This window comes from Enoplosus armatus, chromosome 20, assembly GCF_043641665.1.
Source record: "Enoplosus armatus isolate fEnoArm2 chromosome 20, fEnoArm2.hap1, whole genome shotgun sequence".
NCBI lineage: Eukaryota > Metazoa > Chordata > Actinopteri > Centrarchiformes > Enoplosidae > Enoplosus > Enoplosus armatus.
Genome location: NC_092199.1, coordinates 16,511,856 through 16,535,211, shown reverse-complemented (window position 1 = coordinate 16,535,211; position 23,356 = coordinate 16,511,856). Strand labels below are relative to the sequence as shown.

The 23,356-nt window shown below is 45.5% G+C and overlaps 3 protein-coding genes and 3 non-coding genes across 7 annotated transcripts; 2 read left to right on the top strand and 4 right to left on the bottom strand.

Moving 5' to 3' along the window:
- Nucleotides 1-423: 423 nt before the first annotated feature.
- daglb (diacylglycerol lipase, beta) lies at nucleotides 424-7,269 on the bottom strand. The gene is made up of 15 exons (XM_070926947.1): nucleotides 7,175-7,269; nucleotides 6,919-7,070; nucleotides 6,515-6,689; nucleotides 6,154-6,421; nucleotides 5,830-5,952; nucleotides 5,626-5,753; nucleotides 4,867-4,993; nucleotides 4,674-4,757; nucleotides 4,011-4,088; nucleotides 3,796-3,876; nucleotides 3,568-3,695; nucleotides 3,205-3,273; nucleotides 2,738-2,810; nucleotides 2,392-2,645; nucleotides 424-2,160 (listed from the first exon to the last, which is right to left on the bottom strand). Exons 1-15 carry the CDS (start codon nucleotides 7,267-7,269, stop codon nucleotides 1,965-1,967), a joined length of 2,031 nt encoding a protein of 676 aa, XP_070783048.1. The 3' UTR covers nucleotides 424-1,964.
- Nucleotides 7,270-8,436: 1,167 nt separating this feature from the next.
- trnaq-cug (transfer RNA glutamine (anticodon CUG)) lies at nucleotides 8,437-8,508 on the top strand. The gene has a single exon. It is a non-coding gene; the product is annotated as a tRNA-Gln (tRNA).
- A 333-nt stretch (nucleotides 8,509-8,841) lies between these two features.
- mrpl58 (mitochondrial ribosomal protein L58) lies at nucleotides 8,842-10,568 on the top strand. Its single transcript, XM_070927528.1, has 6 exons — nucleotides 8,842-9,003; nucleotides 9,456-9,480; nucleotides 9,575-9,634; nucleotides 9,736-9,818; nucleotides 10,137-10,306; nucleotides 10,420-10,568. Exons 1-6 carry the CDS (start codon nucleotides 8,842-8,844, stop codon nucleotides 10,502-10,504), a joined length of 585 nt encoding a protein of 194 aa, XP_070783629.1. The 3' UTR covers nucleotides 10,505-10,568.
- A 771-nt stretch (nucleotides 10,569-11,339) lies between these two features.
- Nucleotides 11,340-11,411, bottom strand: trnam-cau (transfer RNA methionine (anticodon CAU)). Its single transcript has one exon. It is a non-coding gene; the product is annotated as a tRNA-Met (tRNA).
- Nucleotides 11,412-11,730: 319 nt separating this feature from the next.
- On the bottom strand, nucleotides 11,731-11,803 carry trnar-ucg (transfer RNA arginine (anticodon UCG)). Its single transcript has one exon. It is a non-coding gene; the product is annotated as a tRNA-Arg (tRNA).
- Nucleotides 11,804-15,012: 3,209 nt separating this feature from the next.
- Nucleotides 15,013-22,927, bottom strand: LOC139303538 (cerebellar degeneration-related protein 2-like). 2 transcript variants are annotated; one of them, XM_070927386.1, is made up of 7 exons: nucleotides 22,849-22,927; nucleotides 17,649-17,761; nucleotides 16,881-17,029; nucleotides 16,626-16,790; nucleotides 16,310-16,517; nucleotides 15,794-15,985; nucleotides 15,013-15,739 (listed from the first exon to the last, which is right to left on the bottom strand). In XM_070927386.1, exons 1-7 carry the CDS (start codon nucleotides 22,925-22,927, stop codon nucleotides 15,218-15,220), a joined length of 1,428 nt encoding a protein of 475 aa, XP_070783487.1. In that variant the 3' UTR covers nucleotides 15,013-15,217. The 2 variants fall into 2 exon arrangements, with proteins under 2 accessions (XP_070783487.1, XP_070783486.1); XM_070927385.1 differs by having other exon boundaries at nucleotides 15,013-15,985.
- Nucleotides 22,928-23,356: the final 429 nt, after the last annotated feature.

Genomic DNA, 23,356 nt, shown 5'->3' with positions numbered 1-23,356 from the left:
GCTGCCTTCATGTGCTGTCGGACAGACGGGGATGAAGGCAGTGAAACGACATAGTAAGTAGTAAACACTGCAGAAAGAACCTCAAGTTGTGGCAGTATTTACCCGATATAGAGAATATAACCTACGCAATTTTGTAAAATGTGCAAAAGGTGCACACAGACATTAAAAGCGCTGCAATGTTGTAAAAACGGTTGAAGGCTACGGTGCTCAGAAAAGAACGCTACCGGCTCATTAGTTCATACTGTTGAGGCTGAAAGAATAATTCTGTCCTGTTGCTCATATATAGCTGCTGTTATGTGACGTTTGGGGGGCGGAGAACAAACCGTTTCAACAACTGATTAACAGAAACACTTTCTTTGTAGCTATACCTTCATTTACAGACGTTTCTAATATATTTTCATGTTCCACTTTTTATTTGTCAGATTTAGTTACCTCGCCACATAATGTCAGTCACCGGTTTACAGCACATTTCCTCCCTTTAATTCTAAAGCTGCAGCACAAAGCAGTGGTGTAGACTTACCATTTTATTTATTTATTTTTACATAAGTTCACAGCCAAAGGTAGAAATATATTGTTGTCAACATATTGCCAACTTTGATATTGTATCGACTGTCTGCACTGGAATTTACCATGCCCGAGCTCAGAAACGGGAGCTTACGAGGATCACTTGAAGATGTCATGTGTCGGTGACGGGACGTCGCGCTTACGTCACATGCTAAACAGGGCTGATGAGGGATGGGGAGTAAAAACAGTAACCAATCCTCAGTGATCTTTTCATTGGGCACATTTCACAATTATTTACACCCCCCTCCCATTGACTCATATGGCTGTAGTGAAGGGATTAATCAAATTTTCCTCATACAATTTCCATATATAGATCATAAAGTTTAGTTATGGTTCATTCAGTTCAACAGGTTGCTGTTGCTGATGTTAGGAACTGCTTGTATTCCTTCTGTTTGGAAAAAAAAAAAATAATAATCAAAGGATGAACAGTGTGCTTCACAAAAGCTTTTATTTGCATCAAGTCCAATGCATTCTATTGAGGATGTGAAATAGTTATGCAGGCATCAGTTGATTCAAACTTTATTATACATTACCTGGAGAAAAAAAAGTAATATCCATGGCAAGTAAACAGGTTCCCACAAAATGTATGAGTACACTCTTTCTACCTCTTATCTTTTTTTTTTTTTGCTGAACACCATGCGCTATTCAACCTGCATTGTAGAAAATGCAGAACAAAACTTACTGTAAACACACTGCACTCATTCACTGTCTTTTTCCTGTAAAGCAATTCTGTTGACTTGTTTTTTTTTTTTTGTTTGTTTTTCTGTAATGCATAGGCACTGTTCACCCTGATGTCTTAAGACACGAAACACAAGACGGACTAACCACAGTTGCTACACAATGAAGACGCAATGCTTCAGTCCACATTTTGGGGTAAAAGTTACCCCTGTATCCTCACATTCTGGATCAGACTGCCGTTCAGTCCTCCCCACACAGAAGGAAGACAACATCGGCACAAATTCGGTCTCTACCAGCCGTGCAGCACTCGCACAAACAAAAAACGTCGAACACTGTCATTAACAGTAGCACTGTCAAATATCGTACACAACGCACATTCAAAGATCATGGCATTGAAGTTGCTCATAACTCAAAGTGGAAACTGTTTGAATTAAATAATTAAAAAGTGCAATTAAACAAAGTACTTGTGCTCCAGCATGTTAACGAATCGTGGAGATCACAACAGGCCAATCCCTATGGTCTCCCATTACCATTACAATCCAGTTTCCAAAAGTCTGCATTAGAAAACGGGCTTCAGGTGTAAATGAAGAGCGTGAAGTATTTGAAACAGTCCTGGATCAAGCGTGGGGAGAATCACATGGCTTACGTACAAACAGGAGTAGGCTTAAAATACTGTCGAGTCTGGGAGCACAGACATAAGGAGTCAGTCTCTATGGTGCATTTCAGATAGTATTGTGCTGGCTGCTGTTCAGGGACGACGGGCAGAGGGAGAAGGGCCTGTCACTGGTCAGGCTGTTGAGTGCGCGGAGCACAGCATCCGGCATGTGATCCGCAAGCATCCTGGGACTGATCAAAACACTCCTGAACGCCATTTCGTTAGACCAGTCTGCGCGGTACCGGACCTGGGAAAAACAGGATCTGAGGACGAAGACGGAAAGAAGTAGTTTGGGTCAAATCCAGCTCACAATTGTCATTTCAAAAAACCTGAGGCCTTTATTTTTTTCTTCCACCTGGCACTGACTCACATCTGGTATTCAGGGTGTGCAACATGTAGATCTACACACACCAGCTGCCAGAAACCGTCAAGATTGTAATGTACTGCAATACTTATATGTGTAAAGACAATGAATAGCGGCAGGACAGACAGACCTCCGTGACGGCCCATCTTCCGTGATATGCAGAATGCGCCCCGGCAGGAAGAGAGGCAAGTGTGCAGCTGTGTGGGCAGGCGAGTCATCCGACGCCAGGCTCTGATAGGACGACGAGTGGCGAATCATCAGCGACTCCTCCCCCAGCAGCGGCTGGCTGAGCTCCTCCTCCCTCCTGTCGTCCATCTCGGTGGGGAAGTCATCGGGGTCTCCCCCGAAGAGCTCGTACCAGCATCCCTGCAGCAGGATGCGGTACTGGAGCACACAGAAAAGGGTCTGAAATTACCGTTTGCACGACTCAAGATGCTGAAAGATGGCGTCATGGTGTAAAACTGAATGGCTCTTACCTTGGGCTTATTGCAGTTGGAAACTATTTTAAGGATCCTTCTCTTCAGATCCTCCATATTGGGAATGCTTAATCTGTACAGAGAGAATGATGTGGAGTGGGAATACTGCAAAGGGAAAGCACAACTTAAAAAGAACAGAGGCGAAAGGAGCGTGTGAGTTGCACTCATTTTCTCCTCCTCTGTGCCGGTAATAACAGGGCAGAGCCAAATATAGACTCCATCACACAGGAGGCTATAATAGTCTTTGCACCACAGCACATTCATATTGGCCCTCTGAAGAGTCTGCAGTGCAGCTAACACACACACACATATATTGACCCTCAGTGATCCACAGTGAATAATGTCACCAATTAACCAAACTGCAACAATGACCTAACCAGCGTCCACATAACAATATTTATTTATTATGACTTGTTAGCTAAACAATATGTTCTAATGGCTGTGAAGAATACACAGTAAAACCTTACCTGGGAACTAGATCCTTTCCCAGCACAACCGAGACCACAAAGTCCTTGGAGTAATCAGCTAAAGATTTACTGTGTATGGAAAAAAAAATACACTGTTACAATGGAAGCTGTGTCCAATAATTGACACAGGACAGTCGGTATGAGAACGTTACATGTTCTCATAAGTCCAAATACATTATGTCTCAAAGTAACACTTTGGTTTTGGATGCAATAACTCAAACATTTGAATTTGTATGATCTATTCCTTTTTTCTTTTTTTAACTGTACATAATGATTCGGCGGCTCAGCAGCATTTTGCATTTGCGGCAACACTTGTAAACACACCATCAGCTGTTTGCACTTGCACAAGTGTTCCTGTCTTACCTCAGGAGTCCCCCTGGTGGAGAGAAGGAGTAGCACTGCAGGGTAGGGTAAGAATTGCGCAAGAGGATAGCCAGCAGTGAAGCTGTGCCAGCACCCAGACTGTGACCAGTGATGACCAGTTTATACTCCTACAAACAGAGGGACATGGAAACACACTGCATACTCAAGAGAACTATTCATGATCTAACACCTGTGTGCGACGATATCTGGTGGTTCAGGGCTTCTTACCGGTGCGATGGAGAAAGCCTGGTTCAGGATGCCATCATTGACCAGCTTCTTGTAGATATAACCCGCCGCCTGGCACATTCCCTGCAGTCGGAGACACAGATGCACTCATCTCTTGGAAAACACACACCTTAGATACAAAAAAAAAAAAAAAAAACCTTCTTGCCCGAGACCGGTGTGAACATCTGCAAAGACTGGGGTTAAAATGGGACAGTCACCTTGTGAGCGTAGCAGGCCCCAGACACTCCTTCTATAGGCAGGTTCTCGCATTCGGCAGACAGGTCTGTCAGGACATCCTGCGGGACAGACACTGTGTGAAATACACAATAAACTGGGAGACTGATTACCCCATGTCAAAGGCATAAGTTAAAGAGTATTTGGGGGGGGGGGTGGATAAACAGAAGCAGAAAGACAATAATTTTCAGCCACCTTTCTTTCACCTTCACTGTTTGTATGTGTGCAGACATGCGTTGACACTCTCACACACACCCCTCACTTACTCGGCACACTCTCACTTCCCATTTCTTTTTATATATACGGGCGCTACTTTAATCTCTTTTGAGGAGTGGCAGATGTACACCAGCCAGCACCTATATTTATCAGGCTCCTTCAACACTCTTCTATCAGTTACCATGGCAGCCACACAAATGGGGAAGTGATTCTGAACATTAAGAGGAAATAGGAGGACAGCAGCAAGCATTACAAAAGGCACAGTACAGAGGGACTGATGACGAAAGAAATCACATGTACATATGTGGACAACAAGTGTCAGATTCACTGCAAGTGTGTATACATTTGTGAATAAAAAAAAAAAAAATTAAAAAAAAAAATACACTTACAACAAAAACAACACAGAATACATAAAAATAAAAAAGACTCACCCTCAGTGACAGTGTTCCTCTGACAGCCACCAGGACGGCCTCCCTCTTGTGATCCAGAGCCACAAAGAAGGGGATCTCATAGATCTGCAAGAAACCCGGCTTTGCTTACATGCTCCACAGAATATGGACAAACCATTTTGAATCCCCGACACTGAGGGGGAAACTACACACGCGCGGGAGCATCCCCCCCTACCTGGTTGTGGAAGCTGACGTAGATGAAGTCTCGGTACTGCAAACCGGTGCTGTGAAGGATGGACGAAAAGTGACAGCCGAGGTGGTCTCCCCCAACGATGTCGTACTCGGCCGAGCGACTCCTGCAGCTGGTGACAAAAAACACACAAGGTTTTGATTTGAGTTTCCCGAACATATGCGCAGCCTGTACCAGCTGTTAACATTTATCTGTGGCTGCATGATATCCAAAGTCCAAAGACAGCGATGCCGCCAACAATAATACTAATAACAATAATCCTAAATGTAGGATGAGTGAGAGTTCAGTTCTTTAATACGTGTAACTTGATTTTCTAGATTAGATGGGAACATGCGGCTTGGCAGGCAGTGCTGGCAGGACCTGCGACCAAATTGCATTATAGATTTAAAATGTTTTGCAGTTAGATATGGCTTGTAGATCATTGTAACAAATTGATTTTGTATGGCGTGTTAGAATTCCTTTCCTGGGATTTTTCAGTTCTGCTCTATTATTGTAAAAACCACACGTGTGTAAACGTACACAGCCTTTTTAGTAAAGCACAAAAACATCCAAGCGTTCTCAATACATACATTCAGTGTCATTTTTTAATGAATAAATCATTATGAATGTTCCCTAGAGTTAAATAAAAATATTTTTTTATATAATAACTTTAGGCCAAGCAATCTCCCATCACAAGGATGATTTTGGATACTCTGTGAAATGCTTTGTTCCCCATTGGAAGGAAATATCCCAACATCAACTTACCAGTCTCCACTGAGTTTGCAGGGCCCAGTAAGGGGGTTGGAGTAAACGTACATCGGCCAGCCGTAAGCTGCTGCAGCAAACTTCATACAGTGAGCTGCCTTCTCCAACTCGGTCTCCAGATCTTCTCCCTGCGAACAGCAAAAGACACACAATTTGTTCAGAGGTCTCACTGTAGCTGCATGGCCGACAGACTCCAGTACTTACAATGGGAGAGGAAGGGCTGTGAGAGACTGTGACGTCTGGGTCTCGGCTTTGCTCCATCTTATCCTGCTCCTGGTGCAGCAGAGCCAAACCAGCTGCTATGTCACTGGCTACGAGGTCTGTGTCCTGCAACACACACACGCACACACACACCATACCAGAAAGAATCTTAGTGAGATTTGTGGCAGTATCACACCACTAGACAGTCATTTTAGAATTAACACTATAAAATTGCTTTCAGTCTTCCTTGACGTATTCTATCATCTAATCTGACTGAGTGCAGATGTAAAGGACAACGCAGACAAAAAGAGAGGGGGATCCCCTTACAGAGAAGAATCCGCTGACGAGCTGCGCGATGCTGGAGAATGCTGCTCGGTGGCTTTCATCCTGCGGCAGGCAACAGCACAGGAGCCGCAGCCTGCTCTCCCACACCTTGACAGCCAGGGAGCGAGCTGTGGAGAGGAACTGGGTGCCCTCGCTGCTCTCCATGTCTCTTACTCCCAGCGGCTCCATGGCAGCGGGCCGAGGGCGGGGGTTGCCCAGCGGGTCAAAGACAAACACCACCCCCAGACCCGTGAACAGCAGGATGATCCAGCTGTTGTGGCGCAGAGAGAGAAAGACGCCGGATCAAAGCGCACCTCTTCGACAAATTACACAAAATGATGAAGCGATGGCCTAAACAACCTACCTGGCAACCACTGCTGCGATGACAGCACCTACAGTGGCAGGGTCGCAGCCTTGGCTGTCATCAGACACCCAGACGGCACCCAGACAGGCCCACACCAGCTCAGGGATGTACAGGAGAGCGCGCAGGTACACCAGTGCAGGGATGGAGCGCCGTGGGCCCTGGTTTGTAATGGTACCTGCGAAACAACATAGATATCCGTGTAAACAACAAAAAAATGCAATCCTGATCTTTGCACCTGAATTTGTCCCATCTGTGTTTCGTTTTAGCAAAGCCCTGAAACACTCATTTTAAAAGGGATAACTCATGAAAATTACAGTGACTGTGAACTTCAAGTAGTTTGCTGCTGTGGGCAAACTCCAGCCCCAGCAAAAGGTAGGAGACCTGATAAACCACAACTGATTTACCTCGGGCACTGACGTAGACAATGGCACATAGTGAGAGGATGATGAGCGCCAGCACTACCAACAGCCCAACCAGGTAGCTGTGAAGAACCCCTCTCCCATTACAGTCAAAACGACCCTTGTGGTAAGTGAACAGGATCATGGTGCCAATCCACCTAAGGAGGAAAAATAGCAGCAGAGTCAATGGATGTTAGCATTACGCCTAGCGTGCCACAAGTCCTCGCTGAATCATGGACATCCATGAAGGTAGACAACATACCAAATTACACGGACGAACAGTTCAAAGGAGCCGGGGAAAACGAGGTCGTCACTGGCGATCCCCCACCGCCGACCAAACACCACTATTCCAGGCATTTTGCAGGTAAACAAGCCGGAATATCTCACCGACGGAAACTAACCTTCTCACCACTATACAGTGGATAGGACTCTCTTGAACAATGGACGCCTCAAGTCATGACCTCACTGCCAAAGCAGCAGCTACACTAGCTGGCAACGACCTTTACCCATTGTTGTCACATTCTACTTTAACGTTACCTACGTTGCTCAGTTAGCCCAAATGGTTTCTGTCTGACAGTGTACGTTAAGCTAGCTAACTTAACGTTAGTATTCTGGGAGATAACCTAACCTACGCGTGTGTATCCGCTAACGTCACCTAATATAGCGTAAGTTAGGTGATGTCATAAACAATGTTGCAGCTTGCGACCTGTCAACACGTAGCTTGACTAACATTAGATAATGTCGCTAATGCGTTTAACGGTTGCTAGCAGAATCTATACCATTGCGCGACTAGCTTCTAACATTAGCTAGCTATCTAGCTAAAAATACTCTATAGCTATTCCGAGAACATGATAGCTAATCCCGTGTGACAAACACTACTAATGTTTAGCTAGTAACGTTAATATACCAACACCTTGCTTGACAACTATCGGTAACCATTTATCTCATAAGGTTAAGTGACATAAAGCCTAGCATTATGTACAAGGCTGGTTTGTTTTCTTTTGCTCGAAATCCAGCAGTGTCCGTCCGCTGGTGGTGCACTACAGATACAGAGACCATCGTAGAGCAGTTCCGCTTTTTTTTTTCTTCCGCTGGCACTTGATTATTGCACCCCCTATGCCAAATAGTTTTAAAAACGACTTTTGTGTACTATACTGTGCTCCTCTCATCCTCGCCCCTCAGTCATCAATATGTTGTTTCTGCTACAATTGCCAGAGTACTCAATCCTCTAATTCCTCAAAGCTAATAACTAAAATAAGTGAGAACAGGAAATATTGCAATATTCGTGATAAGTAGTGCACTGGTTGCAATCTTTGCACGTTAGCCAGAAACCACTATGGTCATTTTTATTCAGGAAATACCTGTCATTACATGTGCCAACAATGTCTTCATGGTATTGCGCATAAAATGACACGAATCTACATCGCAGGTTTGTTTACATTTCGAGTGTTTTCTGTTACCTTGCTGTCATCAGTTTCCGCAGAGGTTTATTCATATTCGTAGTTTCCAGTGACCGTCACATGTGGTTCCATGGTGTAATGGTTAGCACTCTGGACTCTGAATCCAGCGATCCGAGTTCAAATCTCGGTGGAACCTAAATTTATTTTCTTTTGTCATCATCCTCCATGAACTCAAGGCAATTAACATTCCAGTGCAAACACGGAATTGCAAGTGTCGCTTAGTAGCTTAGCTGCAGCGGCTACATTTACACGCTATTGTTAACCCCATTTCTGGAGGTAGTAGTCCATTCTGATGGATATTTCCTACCTGACAGAATGCGCTACCCTACTTTTAATCCTATTTATAGAGGTTGTATGTCTGCTTCTTACACATATCTCACCTGAGTAGCTACTAAACAATGAGCTTCAGGTGGTTCATCCTGAGCGGGTAGCGAAAACTGTCATAACACCGTAACGACGTCACTCCAACATGGCGGCACACATAGCGCGACGCACTTATTTACTTTGTCGCAGTGCAGGAGTAAACGTTACTCCACAGCATGTAAAACTACGGAGTGCTTTAACAAGGAACATTAACAACATGTTATGGCTTAGTGTTGGTTACGGGACCCGAGCGACAGACACCGTACAGGTCAGTTAAATAACGCTATCAAAATGCAGCCATTTGGAGCCATCCGATGAGTGGGGCTGTCTGAGATATATTGCATAACTTACACACTGTATTTCAACCAGGTGTCAACACTAGAATATTGTGACTAAACCAAGTGAGCACCCCGTTTATTGCCAGTGCCACATTTTACATCCCAGCGGCAACACAAATTCAAGGGTGAACACCAGTACACAGCTTTCCCCTCCAGAGGTCATTGTTGGGGCGATGTGGCCAGACCTGTGAGTGGAGTTTGCTGTGGCACCCCCTCCATGAAAGAGAGAAGAGATGACAACTGAGATGCGAACAACTCAACAAACCAAAATTCATAAAACAGTGTAAATGTGCTGTATCATGGTCTAATGATGTCTTTAACAGTTCAATGGACCTATATCCTCCAGTAAAGCAACAGATTCATTTTATTTTTACTCTTTCAGGACGCCCCAGTGCACATTCCAGTGGGTAAATATACAATTATGTTTACTAAAGCAGTATTTATTGTTCTCCTTTTGTGTGTTTTTTTTAACAATATATTTCCTCTCCTCCTGGCTCTTAGAACGCCTGACAGTATCTTACAGCAGAAGCAGTGGTCCTGGTGGTCAGCATGTCAATAAAGGTTGAACAAAGTTGAACTTTATTTAAAAATAAATAAATAAGTAGTTGTGCCCAAGCCACTCCTGGCAGCTTGAATCTGTTCTGTCACATCTCAATCCACAGTCAGCACAAAAGCAGAGGTCCGATTCCATGTGAAAACAGCTGACTGGATCCCCGAGGATGTTCGCAAGAAAATCTTTGAAAAGGTGCGTTTTCAGATGCGCTGGGAATCAGGACTAAAGCTGAATTGTTGATCACAATTGAACACTCCTGTACATGGTTGTGTTCCTGCATCACCTTTGACGTGAAGCGCATGTATGGAAAACAGCTCATAGAAAATACTGTAGTTCTCAAATAAAAGTGATGTGCTTTGTATTCCCATCAAGGTTTCTCTTGTATTATTTCCTCCTCAGGGATCATTGTGTTAATATAAGAAAAGCAATACAGTTAGGATTTGAATGACCTCTGGATTGGCTGATTTTTAAAGTGTAAAAATCCTTTTAATTTTCTGCTTCGCGGCACAGCACAAAAACCGCATCAACAAGGCCGGGGAGCTGATAGTGACCTCAGAGCTGAGCAGGAGTCAGCAGAGAAACCTTTCTGATTGCATACAGAAGATTTCCGCCATCATAAGTGATGCCAGCGAGATGCCACATGAACCAACAGAAGAGGACGTGGCCGTAAGGGCAGCCAGGTATTACCAGGCAGTAGTAGAGCACCCTGTCGTTTCACATATTCTTTTCCTATCCGCCTTGATTGTGAACGTGTCTTATGATTTTCTTTGATGTGAAATAATATGTTGTGCAGGTTAGAGAAGAGGAACCAGGAGCGACTCAAAAAGAAGAAGATCCATTCAGATACCAAGAAGAGCAGACGAGTGGATTTTGACTAACTGACTGACTGTTATGCTTCTACCTCCCATGATTGTATTGTCAATAATTGCATATCATTTATATATCCAGTGTTTATTATTTTGTCTTTATGTTTTTGTAAAAAAATAAAATAAAATAAAAGTAGCAACATTTTTCTTTCTAAATACCAGACATATACACACCAGTGCAGGATGTTTAAAATTTAACCACTGCTGCTGTTGACCAGTGTTACACGATATTCTGTGGCAATGAGCAATGTCAGAAATGAAAAACGTGGGACTCCCTAAAAATGTGCTATTTCACCCAGATGGGAGGCAAAGTATGGGCTCAATAATACACACATACAATATGAGGTCATTCGTATACTTGGTCTCTCACCAATGTACATGGAAATTGATGGTAGGCCTTGTCAGTCTGTTTGGGGTCGAAGATATTGCATAATACTACATGAGACTACAGACCCCCCCTATCTGAGTAGATTTATGTTGTTGGACATAACTTAGTCCATCTAAATGTCAATATATTTCAGCTCTGTTTAGTTGTACATATTTTCCAGTATAACGTTATGATGGTCAATTTGGGAATTTATCAAGAGTCAGGTAAATGTCGTTTGAAAATCTGCAGGGATGTCTAGTTAAGCCGTACCAGCAGTACAAGGAGATGACCACAAAATATATATTTTTGAAATCTCCTTTTGAAGTTAAAATTGGGCATGACGTCCCCTGTAGTTTTAATCTTGGGCTGAAGGCAAAGGTCAATGAACAACTTTTTAGGTTATGGTTTTGGTAGCTTATGGAAAAGGTGACGAGACGACCGCATCACGTACACAGCAGTGTGTGAGGGGTGGAAAAAAAATAGCAGAGGATGGTTTCGATCCATCGACCTCTGGGTTATGGGCCCAGCACGCTTCCGCTGCGCCACTCTGCTTACGAATGAATATACAAAAATGAAATAAAAAAAAAATGATTTTTATTTATATCTTTTTTTTTTTGTGTTATTTTAGAATTATACACACATATATATATATATTAAATACATTCTACACTTTAAACGCGCACCATGACGCTACATGAGCCGAAGTTACTTGCATCTACTGTTTCTGTAACTGAGTGGCTATTATTATTGTGACTTAACGTTAGCTTCATTGATTCATGGGTACAACGTGGTTCGACGTCGTCTAGCTAAGGGACCAAATACAAACAGATTAAAAAAAATATGAACTGCCTGCTGTATCGAGCGCAAAACACGACCACGAAGGGACTCGAACCCTCAATCTTCTGATCCGAAGTCAGACGCCTTATCCATTAGGCCACGCGGTCGAATTGACGGGATAGAAGCCATGTAATCTACAAATTATTGCAATATACATCATATTATTACATGAAGTGAGGCAAGTTACTGCAAGATACATTTAATGCACATCGGTAGACGCGCTAACTTTGCATTAACCTGAACCTCTCCATACAAGTCGTAAATGCCCAGTAGCTAACACTAGCTAGCAACATGTCCAAGTTGCTCTTTAACTTAGCCACGCTCGAGACAGTCCTATACATGCTGATTTACCCCTGCAGACTCCCCTCTTTTCAAAGTCAAGCACGACTGAAACACAGATGGAACAACCTTGTCTCGCGTGCTTTGCGCAGTTATACAAAGCCTAAACAGGCAGCAATGTCTTCTACAAGAGAGAATTTGGCCTCAAGGATGCAGACTAGCCCAATTGGAAAATACCGGAGTCCAACACACGCCTCCACCTTCTTCCCATGAGACACTTCTGCTCCAGCGTCACTTAGAAATACTGAAACGGTTGTGGGTGTGGGCAAAAACAGTTATAAAGTCGTTAACATTCATTGTTGTATGGTGGTTTCTTTGGATCCGGTCTAATTGTTTCTTACAAATGTATTTACATATGATTATGTATCATTTATTATTATTTTTGCGCTCATTTCTGGGATGTCTCCAACTGTGCTGTCATTTCATTGGCACAGTATGAATGTTATTTGTACTAGAAAGTGAAGTAAACACACAGAGATGGCCAGTTAACAGGGGTGTTTGCTGCCCTGCACAGTGTTCTTTAATTTCTTCCATGTCCCCACTCAGTAAAAACAGCAACACAGGATGCATTGTATCAATGCTTTATTAACAGGGTAAAGTGGGTCTTAGTTCAGTAATGATGTGAGCTAATACCAGAGCAGAGTAAACTTTAATGCCAATATCTTATTAACTAATAATGCACACATTTAAACTGGGTAATATCAGTAAAGCAAATTAAATGTTTATTTGGACAATTTGTTAGTGACATTCACATATAGGCACTGAAAAAGTAAAAAAAAAAAGTATTAAGAAACATTCACGCACAAATAAATACACAGATACAATTTCATATCAGCTATCCTAAATATGCAAAAACAAAAAGATGAGGCGTCAAACATTTTCAAGTGCAATAGGCAAGACATTACAGTACAGAAACCTCATGAGCCTTTAAAAAAAAAACAGGCTGTGGTTTGGCATTGTTTTGTCTATGCTTACACATACTCCTCCATCCATGCGCTTGAATCATTCTGAAGGACACGAGCGCTGACCTCAAACACACTTCACAGTTCAGTCCAACAGAACTGACCTGCTGCAAGAGTAAAGGAACCTCCACTAGAACCCTTCACTCATTTCACCGACACCGGTGTAGGGGTCCCACGGGTGTCGGCTGTGCCACGCGTGAAAGGTTTCGGGCTTGGCTGTGTCTTCAACCTTGCTGAAGAATCCGATATAAAATGAGCTGCAATAACATTCATTATATAACAAAGGTTTATACATAGGAGGTTACCCAGAAAAAAAGGCATAGGTATTGTATATTGTCAAAAAAAAGGGTGCAATATGTTTGCAGGTTAGTTTTATAGTTTGGTAAGACTGCTAGGTGTTAGACAAAGCCCTGGTTTGAAGCCTTATATTGGTTACAGTTCTGCTATAGAGTGTGTCGAGCTGTAATTAAAGGAAAGTAGTCCCAACACTTGTGTAAAAAAAAAAGCTCCTCCTCCTCCATTTTAATATCAGGTTCCACCACAGGACCAGTTTCTTTAAAAAGGATATGTTTTCAATGTTCATGCTGTCTTCATTCAATGGCCTTTTTCTACCATCTCAACAACAAGAATCAAGAATCAGCAACAGTCTTTTTACTATGTTGTCGTTGCCCGGCCTGCCAGATGTAGAAACAAGTGTTCCCCCAACAAACAGAAACTGCTTTAACTGTGCAAAACCACCATTAGACATCTCAGCTTCACACAGCCTTCAAGGTATTTATAGTGAGGGAATAGTGACAGTAACAATCTGCAGAGATTGTCTTTTGCAAGACAGCAGCTCTTTAGCATTTACTGGGATCATCACGCCTACACATTCGACACACAACAGGTTTAACTAAACTATCGCCCACACTGTAGACCCCACTCATTACTATAGATGGAACAGTGTGTCCTGTATCTCTGAGCCATTTTCATTTTGCCCCAATGGGCTGATGTAGTCCAGTTGAAGACACACTTTAGTCCTCATAAAGAGAGCTGAGGTGACTTTTAGCACAGTGGAGGGAGAAGGTTTATCATTTAAGTTTCCAGTCTGGGTTCTTTTCCTGAAGTTTAACAGTTAGCATCCCTTTTTTTATTTTCACTTGATCTCCAGGGAACATAAGCACATGAGTTAAAGTAATAAACACAAGTTTAACATTTTAGGAAACACACTTCTTCTTGCCTACAGGTGGGAATGTTGGTACCACTCTCGTGTCTGTGTGCTAAATATCAAGCTACAGCCAGCGGCCAGTTAGCTAGCTTAGCTAAAGACTGAAAACGGGGCAAACGGCTAGCCTGGTTCCGTCCAAAGCTAGCAAAATACCCCTCTATAGCTCGCTAATTAACGTTACGTTAACGTTATATCTTGTTTAGCTAACCCATTCAAAAAACAAAGTGTAAAAACAACAGCTTGAGAACAAGAAATAGTAGCTGAGAAGACATACTCTGCCACGTAGGCTTGTCATTGTCAACAGAGCCAGGCTAGCTGTTTCCCCTGTTTCCAGCCTTTATGCTAAGCTAAACGGCTGCTGCTGGCTGTACAGCCTCCTGTTTATCGTGCGGGCATGAGAGTGGCATCAATCTTTTTATCGAACTGTCAGGAAGAAAGCTACTCCTGGAAATCTCTAGATAACAGGGCGAGGCACTGCAAACTTTAAAAAAAAAAAAAAAAAAGCAGTAAGGTCACACACAAAGGACGGTGCAAGAGAGTTGCCGTGACGTCCAGGCTAAAAGGCTTATTTCAATTTGTAACAGTGTTCATTTGTGTAGCGAGATATGTTGACGGGAGGAGAGTTATTAGCACCTCGAGGTCATTCTTGAGAAGGACAGCACCCCGGCCTGAGATCAATCTTTGTCTTTCTTACCGCAACTACACACACGTTAGCAGAGTCCATTATAATAAACGTTCACGTTAATATTAGATTTTTAGATTTCCACTTTTTTTTTTTACTGTGAAGCTTTAATATTTAGTGCACTCGTGAGGCTCATGAGAGGCATGTGGCTATTCTGGTGTTATTGTGGTATACGCCTGAAGTAGTAGCAAGACAGTGAAGCCACTAGATATTGAGGAGGAACACTGGGGCTTTTCGAAGCCGCACCCTCTGTAAGAATGTGTACCCCAGCCCTTGACACTAATGTATAATAGCACATAATCGTCCTCTCTAGAGCCAAATCGGCGCACCGTTACTGTTTACTAGACTTGCCAGATTTGCCAGATTTGCTCGTCTTGGCAGCTTTGGTAGCTTTGATGTCCATCTTGGTCTTCTGGATGCGAGAGAAGATCTCTTTAAAAAGGGCCTTGTACTCTGGAGTGTTCTGCCCCAGCCTCTTATCCACCGCCTCCACCTGCTTGCTGATGCTCTCAATGGCCTCGGGGGTGGAGGGCGACTGGGTGGGGGTAGGGGGAGGCGCCGGGGTGGGGCCCATGGCGCAGTCTTTCATGGACGGGTCTCGGGAGACCGGTCTGGACGTCTGCACCCCAGCGTGACACAGGCTCTCCTCGTGGCGCCTGCACTTCCCCAGCAGCTCCTCGTATTTCTCCAGTAAGGCGTGGTACTGCTCGTCCACCTCCCTAAGGATGGACATGCCCCTCTTCCTCACGCTGTTGGCGTGCAGGGCGTAGCTGCCCCTCCTGCGACCGGACGCGTCGCGGGCCACGATGGCGTTGAGCGCCGTGTCGCTGCAGCTTTTCCTCACGGGGCTGGACTCGGGGAGGGCCTGCCCTCCCACGCCTCCCCCGCCCTCGCTCTCTTCCCTCACACCCCCGCCCATCTCCCCGGCCTCCACCTCCAGGAAGGTGTCCGTCTCCGGGGTGCTGTTGAGGACGGTCTGGGTGAGAGCCACGCCGTCATCCTCGCTGCTCAGCAGGAAATTGCGAGCGCGGCGTAGCTGCTGCAGCTCCTGCAGCTCCACCTCCAACTCCCGCACCCGCCCCTGGCAGCTCTCGGCATCCTAGGAGCAAAGACAGCTTCACAATGAGATCCACAGGTTCTTCTGATCTGAATCCATATGCAGAGTCCAGCATCACTATCACTGCATGTACTGTATTTTCACTATTGATATATAGCAAGTCCTCACATGAGAGAACCTGGACTCAAATAATATTCATTTTGCTTGACAAATGGCTTCACCTTGTTATTCAGTCTGACTTGGGAGAAGGGACTACTTTGTCTTAACCAATCAGTATCTAGTGCGGTATCCGTCCAGTAATTTGCAGTATTTTGGTGTATGTTAACAGCACGTGAACCACAGGCTGTGGTAATCTCTGCACCCTACCTGGACCCGCGTCTGCAGCCGCGAGAACTCTGCAAGCAGGAGGTTGCACTCCCTCTCCACCCCCTCTCTACGCCCCCGCTCCGTCCGGACCGCCGCCCGCAGGGCCGACACCGCCTCCCTCAGATGCTGGTTCTCCTCTTCGAACGGCTGGCGCTTCACGTCCACGGTGAAGCTCTCAGCCCTGCCCACGACAAACTCGTCCTCGTACCTGACAACATGACACACGAACGCATGGTACAGCTTTTTTTTTTTTATACCCACTAGGAGTACAGATGAGGTTGATTATCTGAAAATCTAAAAAAAAATTATAAAATACCTGGGTGCTGTGCAAAGCTCCCTCAGGCAGGGGAAGGAGTGGATGGTCTTGCGCCGTTCCCTCTTCTCCCTCCTAACTCGGAGCTGCTCCATGGAGCGAAGCTGCTCCACCTGCCCTGAGAGGGACTCCACCTGGTTCTGCAAAGCCTCGATGGTCCCTGTTAACCTGGTGCAGGGGGAAGGGAACATGTTTTAGGGGGTAAAGAGATGGAGGAATGGGGAAAAACGGAAAAAGGTAGCTTTCAGTCCCACTCACCTCTCTATCTTCTGCTGCGAGGCCTTGCTGTCCATCACCAGCGTGTGGTTGGTGCGCTCCAGCTCTCTGGCTGTCCCGTCCAGCTGCTCGTACACTTTGGCGTGCTGCTCGTTCATGTCCCGGAGAACGTCCAGCTGCTTCGACAGGTACTGCGGGACAAACAAATATGTATACAATACATGCTTGTTTGCACAAGCACATCATTCATTATTCAGTCATTTCTAAACCCTTCTCTCTGACAAAACAATCCCACCTCCGGATCTACTTTGTTCTGGAGCTTTCGATCATATCCCATGATCTTCATCGGCAGAAGTTTTTCCTGAATATTTTCTTTCACAAGACCATGTCATATGATCGTAAGCACCCCCACTAAATGGACACTGGAGATTTGAGGTGAGACCGTTTCGTCAGCTGCCGTCTCTAATGTCAAAAACGACTTTAAACCTCCTTCCAAAGTTCTCATTTGTCTTATTTATAATCAAAGCAAACACAGATTAGTAAATGAACCATTTAATCAAGCAATAATTTGCACGGTCGTCTTATTCCTCCATAGAAAACATCACCAGATGATGGATATAAAGTACTGTCACTCACTCACTGTCACTTTTCTATCAACTGTACTGAATTCAATTAATGGGCCTTCAGTTAATGTTACTGAGGGAGAAATTAGTTTGAGATCGAGATAGAAAATCTCAAACTAAATCATTATAAATAATAATAATAATAAAGCCCTTCTCCGTGCTTCCCAACCTCCAACTGCTTTCATACCTCAATCTCCTGCACTTGCTCCTCATTAGTGATGTACATCTGCTGCAGCGAGTCCTCCAGCTCCTTGTTCCTCTCCAGCAGGGTCTTCCCCAGCTCCGCCGCCAGGTGGAGGTCTGGAAATCGGACAGGAAATTGAGCGAGAGCTGAACAAATAAGTCGCGAGTGCAGAAAGCGAGGTGGAGAAAGTGGCGAGCAAACAAAGAGGGTAGGGGGGAGGAGGAAGCTGATGGGGGGAGACCAGGGATGGGTGAAGAGCATGTCCAAAGGACATGGTGGTAGAGGGAAGAGGGGAGAGGGGAGAAGGGGGGAATTTAATCTCACGCACGAAGACGGACCATTTAGATTACATGCCGTCGCGATTAATGGAGCGCTTTGTTCTATTTCAGGCGAGGTTATGACAGGGCCTGGAACAGAATGATCAAAGGGTCCATCGTGTCGTCCCGGTCTGCCCCGGACCAGTTCAATTATAGAGAGAGGAGAGCAGGAGGACAGAGAGATAGCACCCCCCACCCCCCCACACCCCCGCAGCTCCTTGCCTCTCTCCGCTGACTGAATATGAAGGTCAGAGATTGGTGCCAAGACAATTCTGGAGAGACACCTCTCCTCCAAGGTTAGGACAGAAATAGGGCTGAAATTCAAGATGCTGGGACGCAGCTTCGACTGAGGCAGGGACATTTACATTTTACGTGTTCAATAATGTCGACAGGGAATCTCTACTCTCGGTCAAACACACACCGGCCATTGCTTTACTTTTACTGCACCACGCTCTACTGTTTCATTTGTGCTCCAAGACTGCTATTGGGCCTCCAAAGTAAGGTGAGTCACTGTCATCGTTCTTTATTCAAACGGCGCTCTGACTCAGCGGTATTGACGGCCTACGTAGTTGGGCCTGAGTCAGCAAGATTTGTGGTTTGCGACCTCTCTAAGGACTATGCCGAGCAGCAAAGGAAGTCGTCTCTTGTGCAGCCCTGGCTTCGTCTATTGAATAGTGATCGCTGGGACGGATGCCAGCTCCTAACCTGTGTCACTGCAACACCCCCCCCCCCCCCGCAATTTACTGCGGTAGTTACCGCATTGTAACGCGGGTCCACAGCCAGAGAAATTGGGATTTTCAGATTGTGATTCTACCAAGCCAGTCATTGTTGGATTTCACAACAGAACTGATCATAAACAATCTTGATAATCAGTAAATTGTCACGTGTCAAGCAAATATATCAAACCATGGTCCAGAGGTAAAAGACCAAAGACGGAAAGGTCGCCGGTTCGATCCCTGGCTCTGACATGAGTGTGTGTATTTGACATTAAAGTTAAAGACTTAACGCAGTTATTATATAATTGTAAATTAAATAAGAAAAAAAAAATAAGATGGTGGAGACCAGAACAGGGCGAATATTGGACTCGCTGGAAGTGGCCAAATCAATGAATGCAGGTTCAATGAACGCAAGAAAGAGTTTATATTAAAAATCAGTACTGACCCATATATTGTAATGAGATTTTTTTTTCATCCCTCAAATTCCAAAATTGGTATTAGCCTTAAAAATCCAACATCAGTCAGGCTCTATTTTTACAGTCACGTTTTGAGACCGCGCTCCTCTTCCTCTACCTGGCAGTGCTGTCCTCACCTCCTTCAATTAGACTAATGAGCAGCAAGCTAAACATGCAGTTGCCAACAGCTCCATGTGGACCAATTCACACACTTCCCTCTGTGCTGATAGCTTAATGAATTCCTGCGGGGGCCCTGGCATCAGCAGCAGCTCAGGTACCAACGAGAATCTTAAATCTTAACTCACGGTCAACTTACTAGCTCGTTTCCAGAGCTTTCGACCCCCATCTCACAAAAACTACACTCTCTTCAACATAAACCAACTTGTTTATTCTGACTAACCAACATCAGGATCAGTGTGATGTCAGCCCGGCCAGCATTCTTCTCATCAATAAACTAAATCCTATCCAGCCTTGAGCCAATCTGACAAATCTAAAACCCAAACCCAAACATTCAGATGTCGACGTCTCATTGGCTGCCAGACGAGGGGGGGCGTGAGCTCTCCGCAGCCAAGAGCCTCAGCGGCAAGAGATTAACAGGAGGAGGAGGAAGAGTGAAAGTGGGAGAGGGGGAGAAGAGAGCCGTTCGATGCGCTTGCAAACAACAGAAGCGTTTCGATGCTCGCCGCAGACACCAACGAGGCCCGGAAACTCCAGCATAATCACATCACGTATGACAGATACCTTTCCCCCCGCACACATGCTCCAGGAAACCAGTTGCAACCCAGCTGTGTTTGTGCGTTCTAAAGAACTGGCCTGCACTTTTCCCACGCAGTAAACACAAGAGCAAGGTCAGGACTCAAATTCCATAAAGCTTTTCCACGCAATCTGCCAGTGCATATGTGTCTTATTCATTAATATGCTCGCACGCGGTGATCTCTTCCACAGGCAGCGTTGTTTGGGAAGGTGCACGTCTCCCGCGAGATTCATTGGAATGTGGAAAACAAGACTTCTCCTCTTCGTCTGTTTCCTGCAGCAGAGCAGGTCCTGGGAACATTTGGTGGCCAGAAATGAATTATTTAGTGCTGTAGCAGGCTGCCTTTCTGTCCACACACTGCCCTAATGCACGATACGCCAAAGCGGCAGCATTTAGCGCGATATTTATGGTCCACAACGAGCCCTTTGCTCTTGAATGCTCCGTATTTAGGTGGCACAAACACTCATTAAGCTAGTAACAGGAGCGTTTAAACAGCCGAGGAAGCCTCTAATCAGATGTAAGTCAAGCCAACAGAGCCTCCAGCCTCAGCTGGTAGAGCCACGCATGCCTCCGTCCTCTTGGACTTGGGCCAGCGGAGGCTCTGGCCAGCACACAAAGAGGCCCAAACAAAGACGCATCCCAGTGACACGTCCGCATGGCGCCCGTTCTTCTGCTCTAAGACTTGTGACATGTGAGCTGCAGCTACATCTCTTAGCATTCCACGCCGCACAAAGCAGGAGCAGGGAGACGCTGACGGTTACTTTCACTGTCGACTGAAGCTGCCAGTCATCGTCTCGTCCGTGACAACTTCCCGGGGGCCTGAGACGGCGTCTTCAGATGTCTCGTTTTGTTTGACCAAAAGTTTAAAGACACAAAAAAAGCGGGAAACAGAGAATGGTACACTATGTTTGCTTGAAACGATGATCAGAATAGCTGCCGATTATTTCTCTGTCGACCGACTAATCGCGCAATCGACTGAGTGTTTCAGCTCTGCATCATTTCGAGTTAAAATATGTTACGTGCTCTTTTCGTTCCCCCCCCCCTAATGTTTCCCCTGGATGAAACCTCGCAAAAAGAACCCTTTTCTCCCACAGCACTTATAGGTCAGACTCATGACAACAAGCTACTGTAATACAACGACAGTGGTGTGTGTGTGTGTGTGTGTGTGTGTGTGTCTCTCTCTCTCTCTCTCTGAAGGATTCATGGCGTCCTGAAATGTTGCCTGAAAAAGACGAGCTCCGGCAGTCAGCGCTCTGACGCACGCCGCTGCTCTGAGAGGTCCGGCGCCCTCTGCGCTCCATCAAACACACACTTTAAGGCACCAGCCATTTTGACTTCTGAATGTTTTGTCCTCTGTGCTGCTCTTTCTTCCTCGGCGTTCCCCAAAAAAAAAAAAAGCACAAAGACTACTGAAGGCCTATTTTTATCCTCCGGTCCCCTCGTGTGTGTGCGACACTTTGTGCGACAGGAAAGAAGTTGCCTAAAACAAATGATGGGCGGGTGTCCGCCTGCGTGTGCATGTTTGTCTCTAGCCAAGCGAAATCACAGCATCAGCACCATCTCACCCCGCCACCCTGGAAATGTAGCCTGCCATTATAGCTACTTGCCACAAGCTGATTGAGAAACGGAGAAAGACAGGAAATGAAATAAGTGGTGCAGAGAACGGCGAGGATTCTACAAAGCCCTACAATGCATCTTCACATAATTGTTTTTGCAGATGTTCAGTGGGCATAGCAATATAAAAAGGGGCCTCATCCAAAATGTAGTTTCCTGCATGCGACAGACTGGACAGGAACAGGAACATAAAAAGCCGGCCCTCATAAAAACACATCGGGCAACCTTTTTATAAGGGTCGCTGAGCGCTCAGTAGACTGGTTCTCCCTTTAAGTCTCTCGCGTATCAGATAAGAGTCACTCCTGACTGTGTGTAGAGCACGGAGGCCTTAATGGAGAGACTGGGGCTTAATCAGCCGACTCCGAATTAGGTTAACTAGACCAAGAGGGAGCGAGCGAAACCCTCCTGCCGGCTTGTTTTTGCAGGGTTTTGTCCTTCGCCGAGCTTCTGGCATGGATTTGCTGCTTTTGCTCGTCTTCACATTGTGGCTCCATTTCATATTCATCATATTCATGGTCAGACAATGATGAAAACAATAGTGAGTTCACAGTTAGAATCAGCACCACAGATGAACCTTGACCCCTTGACCATTTTTTAGTCATCAAAAGGCAACCATACCACCAGACCGCTTTAATATCACTGCTTATCTTGGGGATCCAGGCCTCACGTCAGCCTAAAAGGATGGGAAGACGGCTTGGAAATGACACCAATGCGTTGTTGTTGTTGTAGTGCACAGAGCCCTACTACTTGCGTAATAATCAGGCTCTCGTGTTGTGAGTTTGTGACACTTCTTTCTAAAACATAGGAGGGAAATGTCCATCGCGCCCCCCCAGAGCCCACAGCGTCCAAAACCAAAGGATATTCAATGTACAATAACATAAAACAGATCAAAAGCAGCAAAAAATAATCTCGCATTTGAGAAGCTGGAGCCAGGAAACTCTCTGCATTTTGACTGATAAATGACTTAAACAAATCATCGGTGGTCAAAGTCGACCGTTCAATTAATCGACTAATGGTTCCAGCACCGCAAAATATCAAAACATGCTTTATACGTCGTCCTTTTTTTTGGAATATAATGTACTTAGTGATGTTAAATCTTCCATAAGCTACTGATGCTGACTATCTCCACAAGGCCCTGCTTGGCATGTTTTCAACGCATTGTTGTCAAAGCAGCTCAGCCTGCTCCTTCGAAACCACTTCGGTGTTCGACTGATCGCATTGGTAATTTAGGAAAGGCTTGTCTTTCTCCCCGACAGAGAGCCTTTGTTAGGTGGAGGCCAGCTGACCGGCTGACAGCCGGGGATGCTGCGGGCAGGGAGGGAGGCATCGGACGGTGTCTGGTCTTACCCTGCTCCAGGTCCTGCTGGTCGTACCACGGCTCCTCCTCTTCGGTCACGAATTCCTCCATTCTCCCTGAGCTCAGCATGGGTGACCCCCCGAGGGAAGACAAAAAAACGAAGAAATAACAAGCCCCCCCCTTCTTCTGTCTGAACAATAGCGCTCCAGCGGGCTGGATCCTCCAGAAAGCGGCGGCTCGCTCCTTCTTGCGGGAGCTGCGCACACTCAGGGAGTGCTGTGTTGTGGCTCTACGTGTTTCCTCTTTCCTTCCTCTCCTCTGTGCTTCCTCGGTCACTCCCACCTCTCCCTCTCATCCCCCCACCGCCCAGCACCACCGGCCCATCCCGGTCCTCAGACCCGCCGCCGCCGCCGCCGCTCCTACAGACGTGGCAGCGAAGTTGCAACAACAGCACTTCCTTTCTCCCTGTCCCGAGCGGCACGCTCACGGTGCCTTCACGTGCTGCTCGTAAAATGCGGGAGTACAGTTTTGTTGCCATTCGACTAGGTTTCGTTCAAG